The sequence below is a fragment of the Anomaloglossus baeobatrachus genome, chromosome 9, assembly GCF_048569485.1.
Source record: "Anomaloglossus baeobatrachus isolate aAnoBae1 chromosome 9, aAnoBae1.hap1, whole genome shotgun sequence".
Taxonomy (NCBI): Eukaryota; Metazoa; Chordata; class Amphibia; order Anura; family Aromobatidae; genus Anomaloglossus; species Anomaloglossus baeobatrachus.
Genome location: NC_134361.1, coordinates 211368052 through 211376074, shown reverse-complemented (window position 1 = coordinate 211376074; position 8023 = coordinate 211368052). Strand labels below are relative to the sequence as shown.

Sequence of the window (8023 nt, the reverse complement as noted above, 5' to 3'; positions counted from 1 at the left end):
TAACTCCTTATTACCCCGATTGCCAACGCACCACGGCAAATCAGGAAGAGCCGGGTACAGTCCCAGAACTGTCGCATCTAATGGATGCGGCAATTCCGGGCGGCTGCTGGCTGATATTGTTAGGCTGGGGGGCTCCCCATAACGTGGAGCTCTCCATCCTGAGAATACCAGCCTTCAGCCGTATGGCTTTATCTGGCTGGTATTAAAATTGGGGTTGACCGCATGCCGTTTTTACTTTACTGCACAGCATAGACACACCCACCGGCGGCTGTAATTGGTTGCAGTGAGACAGCTGTCACTCAGCGTGAGGGCGTGTCTGACTGCAACCAATCATAGGTGCCGGTGGGCGGGGAAAGCAGGGAATACGAGATTGAATAATGAGCGGCCGGCTTTTTCAAAAGAGAAGCCGCCGGAGCAGTGTGAACGCCGTGCAGCGCCACGCTGGGGATCGGTGCGTATATGAGAGGGATAGACCGACATGGACAGAGAGTGAGGGACAGAGATAGTGACAGACCGACCGAGAGAGAATAGAGACCGAGAGGGAGAGACCGACTGACAGAGAATAGTGATTGACAGACATTGGGAGACATCGCTCGTTTCCAGTGTTTTAGGAAACATGCGAGAAATGTATCTAGAAAATCGGATGTCACTACGATGGTGTGAGTGCCGTCCCGTGACATCCGATTATTTACACGCTCCCATAGACTTGCATTGGAGAGACTCGCAGCGGAAACTCGCAAAAAAGCAGCATGCTGAGATTTTTTTCTCAGTCCGATTTGGACCGAGAAAAAAAAAAAAAAAAAACGCAAATGCGAGCTGAATCATTCACTAACGTGTCCGATTCCAATGCGAGATTTTCTCACATTGCTCTACTGCGAGAAACTCGCAAGTGAGAAGCCGGCCTAAAGAATACATTACTCAGTCTTGTTATTTAAGGAAGATTTTATATAAAAATATTGGATCCCCAGCCCTGGGCCCGGCCTCCACCCTCACAGCCTCCACCTCACAGCCTCCACCTCACAGCCTCCACCTCACAGCCTCCACCTCACAGCCTCCACCTCACAGCCTCCACCTCACAGCCTGGCTCCAGAGCAGCATTTCCATTACAAACATCAGACAATCTATAGCACATTTTGGCCACTGGAGGACGTGACCCCACAAGGACACTGGACCCCACTGAGCAGGATTTGTGCCCCCCCCCCCCGACTCTATGGTGATGGTGTTCTTCCTATACCCGGCGAGCACTACCCCTCCTGATCCACGAGGCGCTGCCTGGTCTCCAGCACAATGTCTTCTATTATCTCCATCTTCAGAAGATCCTTAATCTGCAAAGAGAAAAAAAAAACCTAAATCAGTCATAAAAAGAGGCGCTGAAATAACCGTTCTCTAATCCACCCCCGGAGGTAGCCCACCCAGAGATCGGGGGTTAGGGTCCCTTTAAAAGCGGACAGCCACCCACGGTTGATCCTGCAGATACAGGAATACGCCGTCACCCCATTATATTCTGCAGCCGCTTATCCGCACAGACGAGCAGCCGCACATGCATCCTGCGGCGCTGTGTGTAAGCGCTCGGCCTATGGACGCCCCCAGAAGCCCCCCGTACCTGGTGAGGCACAGACGCCTCGTAGCAGTACAGGATGCTGGTGTCGTAGAGGAGCATCTTCTGGGAGCTCAGGGCCAGGATACAGTTCCTCAGGCGAGAAATCACCTCCCGGTCAGCGAGGGGGATCGGCTGCGGACAGAGAACAGGGGCTTCAATATATCCTCATACAGAGGCTAAAAACCACTGGAGGACCCAACACTTCTCACAGCTGCAGGTTTGCTACAATGGCATCCAAAGTTCATTCCTGCCATGACGGTCTGTTACAATGTATCAGTGCAGGAAGCCACGGACTGGATCCAAATGTAACAAACCCTGAGCTGTGAGAAGTCCTGGGCAGGGGTCCCACCTCCAGATTGGTGATAAAGCCCCCGGCTTCCTCCTCCGTCTGCTCCGGGGTGGGGTACAGCCAGATGAAGCCATTGTTGCCCAGGATGATGGAGGCTCCGCAGGGCAGATTGTAGAAGTGAGTCTTGCGCCTCTTTATCAGCGATGGCGACACTTGCACCAGGACGCCCTGTCCGAGCTAAAAGCAAAAAAAGACCGTTCACCAAAGGGGTCTCTGTGGACCCCCAGATACACACCGACACAGACACCTCACCTTGCCGTACTTCAGACTGCGAGTGTGTAACGAGACCGCGCCGTCAGAGTACACCGCCTGCACCTCCGCCTGAGCCAGCGAGTTAAGGGACCGCAGACGCGAAAAAAGACCAAGGACTAGACTGATACATTGTAGCAAACTAGAGATCCGGACCCTGCGGAGGCCGCGCAGACGGGACACGGGCGCGCAGACGGGACACGGGCGCGCAGACGGGACACGGGCGCGCAGACGGGACACGGGCGCGCAGACGGGACACGGGCGCGCAGACGGGACACGGGCGCGCAGACGGGACACGGGCGCGCAGACGGGACCCCGCACGCAGATACACGCAGCCGGGACCCTGCGCATGCTGCACATTCCAAACATACAGATCACAGAGGATGATCACACCTCATCCAACTGAAACAAAACCTCAGCTATTTTAGGTTCTAGACTAAATACATTGGGTGACAACAGCAGCGAGGTCACAGCCCGATGCCAGAGGATACACTGATCAGGTCTCCTTCCTGCAGATAGCCCCGCATGGCCAATTCATCCTCAGCCGACCTCCTCCTCTGAAAGGCAAAACACACGAGATTAGAGGGGCACAGAATATCCAGCGGCCATGGGCCTATATAGAAGAGGTGACGTAATAATAGAAGCCCCCCGACAAAAGGCACAAGGACGAGACCCCAAAATAATCACAAAACCCAGTGCAAGGAAAAACTCACCAGCTCTCCACCAGGAAGATTCACCGAGGACAGAAGCAGCACAGAGTCCAGACGAGACAGAGTGTCCACCTTCCACCTCCTCTGCTGCACCTACCGCAACCAGAAGAGTCAGAGGATAGCAGTTCTATTCTTGTACATAGGGGCAGTATTATAGTAGTTATATTCTTGTATATAGGGGGCAGTATTATAGTAGTTATATTCTTGTATATAAGGGCAGTATTATAGTAGCTATATTCTGGTATATAGGGGCAGTATTATAGTAGTTATATTCTTGTACATAGGGGCAGTATTATAGTAGTTCTATTCTTGTACGTAGGGGCAGTATTATAGTAGTTTATTCTTGTACATAGGTGCATTATTAGAGTAGTTATATTCTTGTACATAGGGAGCAGTATTATAGTAGTTATATTGTTGTATATAGGGGGCAGTATTATAGTAGTTATATTCTTGTATATAGGGGCAGCATTATAGTAGTTATATTCCTGTATATAGGGACAGTATTATAGTAGTTATATTGTTGTACATAGGGGCAGTATTATAGTAGTTATATTGCTGTACATAGGAGGCAGTATTATAGTAATATTCTTGTGTATAGGGGCAGCATTATAGTAGTTATATTCTTGTACATAGGAGCAGTATTATAGTAGTTATATTCTTGTACATAGGAGCAGTATTATAGTAGTTATATTCTTGTACATAGGAGCAGTATTATAGTAGTTATATTCTTGTACATAGGGGCAGTATTATAGTAGTTATATTCTTGTACATAGGGGGCAGTATTATAGTAGTCATATTCCTATACATAGGGGGCAGTATTATAGTAGTTATATTCTTGTACATAGGGGGCAGTATTATAGTAGTCATATTCTTGTATATAGGGGCAGTATTATAGTAGATATATTCTTGTACATAGGCGGCAGTATTATAGTAGTTATATTCTTGCACACAGGGGCAGTATTATAGCCTAATGTGCAGTCTTCGTACCTCTGTGATCCGTCCCACCACAATGTCGCCCACTTCTCCATTGTACCTGGGATGAAGCAGAGCTATACATTATATAAGGATGGGTTCCTCACTTCCTATGTGGCCAGTTCAGCTTTACACTCCCGCCTCTAGATGTAGACCCTCCACACTCACTCCACCCCCGAGACCCCTCCCTTTACTCTCTGCCCTTCCCTCTGGAACCCCTCACCATAGACCCCCTAAAACCTTGTCACAGGGTCCTTCTCCGTTATCACACAGAGATCAGTGAAAAATCCAAAGAACATTTATTCCAAGCAAAATCAGACAGAAGATAATCCACCACACAGAGGGTAAAATAGTCCAGTAATGGGATAAATGTGCTGGAGGATGGCCCCCATTTGCCTGGAAAGATTACCCGGGCGGACTTCAAGCCATTTGATGAGGCTTCCGGAGATGTGGAGGGATCCTCTGAGGGAGAAGCTGACACCCCAGAGAGACTGTGAGAAACCCAGATTTCCATGGAGAAGGAGTACTGGAGGAGTGACTGAACCCCGGGACATTTATCCCATTACTGGACTACTTTACTCTCTTTGTATGACATAACTCACACCAAGAGCCATTAGATAATGAGCACCAAGCCTCCCTCAATACGGCAGGGTAGGTGCCAGCACTACTCATGACAGGAATAATGAACAGGAGAACAAGAGTAAAGTGCAAAAAATAGACAAAATTTATTGAATACACAACAAGACATAAAATTCATTAAAATAGAGCACTACCAGTATGTCCTGGGGATGCCAATATAGAATAGACCAGTGTAAATGGCCAAAACAGATCAAAGATACATGCAAGTCGCAGTCTATAGAAATGTGGCTACAGCTGGCCTAAGCAAATCACAAATATTGGGAACATACCCAATAGCCAGGGAACTGTTGAATGGAAAATAAATAGAGGTCAAATCAAACCGTGATTGCCCACCATGTCAGGGTGGGGAATCATGGTGATATCACTGGCTGGGCTGCAAATAAACATAGAACAATAGCAGGGAATAAACATACCATAGCTATATAGCACAAGTGTGCCATTACGATGTATTCCCTTACCTAAAGTGCTGAAGTGCAAGTTACACAAATGCCGGACAGCCAGGCGTAGACACAGACAGTTCCTATAGAGTAGGGAAGGGCATCCTCAGGTGTCAAAAGGTCTCCATCCAATGGGATGGAGACCTTTTGACACCTGAGGATGCCCTTCCCTACCCTATAGGAACTGTCTGTGTCTACGCCTGGCTGTCCGGCATTTGTGTAACTTGCACTTCAGCACTTTAGGTAAGGGAATACATCGTAATGGCACACTTGTGCTATATAGCTATGGTATGTTTATTCCCTGCTATTGTTCTATGTTTATTTGCAGCCCAGCCAGTGATATCACCATGATTCCCCACCCTGACATGGTGGGCAATCACGGTTTGATTTGACCTCTATTTATTTTCCATTCAACAGTTCCCTGGCTATTGGGTATGTTCCCAATATTTGTGATTTGCTTAGGCCAGCTGTAGCCACATTTCTATAGACTGCGACTTGCATGTATCTTTGATCTGTTTTGGCCATTTACACTGGTCTATTCTATATTGGCATCCCCAGGACATACTGGTAGTGCTCTATTTTAATGAATTTTATGTCTTGTTGTGTATTCAATAAATTTTGTCTATTTTTTGCACTTTACTCTTGTTCTCCTGTTCATTATTTTTACTCTCTTTGTGGTGGATTATTTGATGGACATTCTGATTTTGCTTGGAATAAATGTTCTTTTGATGGTTCCTCCATCTCTCGCTCTGTTGATTGTGTGATATCAGAGAAGCACCCCGTGACACCCCCCCCCTCTGGACCTTCCTTTTTCTCCTTGCCCCCCCAAACCTCCCCTCAACCCAATTACTCACCCCCGCTTCCGACCCCTGCCCCTCCCCCCAGACGTCAGCTCCTTTTACAACCCCACCCCTTGCACCTCCCCCTGGACCTCTGCCCCTCCCCCTGGACACCCACCCTTGTCCCTTCCTCCCACCCCTTCCCCCAAACCCCCATCCCTTATTACCTCGCCTCCTCTTTCTGATCCCTGACCCCTTCCCTTTCCCCCAAACTCTTCGCCCCTCCCCCCCGGACTGCTTGCACCTCCCCTTGGACCCCATCCCTGTTCTCGCCCCCTCGCCTTTCCTCCCGCACCTCATTCTCTTTGCCCCTCCCCCCCCGGACTGCTTGCACCTCCCCTTGGACCCCATCCCTGTTCCCGCCCCCTCGCCTTTCCTCCCGCACCTCATTCTCTTCGCGCCTCCCCCCCGGACTGCTTGCACCTCCCCTTGGACCCCATCCCTGTTCCCGCCCCCTCGCCTTTCCTCCCGCACCTCATTCTCTTCGCCCCTCCCCTTGGACCCCATCCCTGTTTCCCCCCCCTCGCCTTTCCTCCCGCACCTCATTCTCTTCGCCCCTCCCCCCCGGACTGCTCGCACCTCCCCTTGGACCCCATCCCTGTTCTCGCCCCCTCGCCTTTCCTCCCGCACCTCATTCTCTTCGCCCCTCCCCCCCCGGACTGCTTGCACCTCCCCTTGGACCCCATCCCTGTTCCCGCCCCCTCGCCTTTCCTCCCGCACCTCATTCTCTTCGCCCCTCCCCTTGGACCCCATCCCTGTTTCCCCCCCCTCGCCTTTCCTCCCGCACCTCATTCTCTTCGCCCCTCCCCCCCGGACTGCTCGCACCTCCCCTTGGACCCCATCCCTGTTCTCGCCCCCTCGCCTTTCCTCCCGCACCTCATTCTCTTCGCCCCTCCCCCCCCGGACTGCTTGCACCTCCCCTTGGACCCCATCCCTGTTCCCGCCCCCTCGCCTTTCCTCCCGCACCTCATTCTCTTCGCCCCTCCCCTTGGACCCCATCCCTGTTTCCCCCCCCTCGCCTTCCCGCACCTCATTCTCTTCGCCCCTCCCCCCCGGACTGCTCGCACCTCCCCTTGGACCCCATCCCTGTTCCCGCCTCATTGCCTTTCCTCCCGCACCTCATTCTCTTCGCCCCTCCCCCCCCGGACTGCTCGCACCTCCCCTTGGACCCCATCCCTGTTTCCCCCCCCCCCCCCCCTCGCCTTTCCTCCCGCACCTCGATCTCTTCGCGCCTCCCCCCCGGACTCCTCACACCTCCCCTTGGACAACATCCCTGTTCCCGCCCCCTCGCCTTTTCTCCCGCACCTCATCCTCTCGCCCCTCCCCCTGGACCATTGCCCCTCCCCCCGGACCCTGCACCTCGTCTTCAGCGCCCGCACACAGATCAGCTTGTTGACTCTCTCCACCGCTCCAGCCACAGACGCCAGCAGCTTGTCCTCCTCCATGTAGGTTCCGTGGCCCCTGCAGAACAGACAGAAGGTCACAGCGGGGAGCGGAGCTCGGCCACAGCCGCCATCAGTGTCACCATTCCCGGCATCGGTGTCTATACTGGGAAGCACTACATGTGCCAGCAAGCGGGCCCGCACCTCATGAAGCCGGTGTCCGTGGTGATGGTGTCTCCTGGAGACACGAGGTGCCAGCTCCTCTCCGCCCCCAGAGCCTCAGTCACCGGTCTCCGAGCAGCCGGTAACCGCACGTCCACCGCCATCTTGCTGTCACCTCACGTGGGCGCAGCCACGGTCCCCGTGACCGGAAATAAACTTCTCGCGCCCATGTTATCTAAGGGCAAATGTTGTGTGAGCGGCCATGTTTGTTGTTGGCAGTGATTTGTGATGTTGGCGCGCTCTCTGGTGGACATGGAGGGCAGTGCAGCCTGTTCCTGTCAGTGCACACGGCGCGGTGGCTGCGCTTCAAAACGGTAAGAATCAGGTGGGCTGAGGCGTGGAAATGTCACGGGCTGTGTCCTGAGCGGCCATGGTCGTTCCTGACGTTAGTTTAGCTTTAATCACAGTTTGTACGGGTTTTGTGGTTCTGAGATTGTGACTGTTTTTTTTTCTCTTTTCATAGTTTAAAAGTTTTGTTTTGGTGTATTTTTTTTTCGTGTTTTTTTAGGTTAGGACAAAGGTGAGACTACTGTCAGGTGTATGAGGGGCCTGCGCTCGCTGCCTCAGGTGTATGAGGGGCCGGCGCTCGCTGCCTCAGGTGTATGAGGGGCCGGCGCTCGCTGC

The 8023-nt window shown here is 52.2% G+C and overlaps 1 protein-coding gene across 1 annotated transcript; it reads right to left on the bottom strand.

Moving 5' to 3' along the window:
* Window positions 1-924: 924 nt before the first annotated feature.
* On the bottom strand, window positions 925-7535 carry EXOSC2 (exosome component 2). Its single transcript, XM_075322915.1, has 9 exons — window positions 7382-7535; window positions 7155-7256; window positions 3896-3941; window positions 2912-3001; window positions 2690-2755; window positions 2202-2270; window positions 1950-2126; window positions 1604-1732; window positions 925-1325 (listed from the first exon to the last, which is right to left on the bottom strand). Exons 1-9 carry the CDS (start codon window positions 7501-7503, stop codon window positions 1245-1247), a joined length of 882 nt encoding a protein of 293 aa, XP_075179030.1. The 5' UTR covers window positions 7504-7535; the 3' UTR covers window positions 925-1244.
* Window positions 7536-8023: the final 488 nt, after the last annotated feature.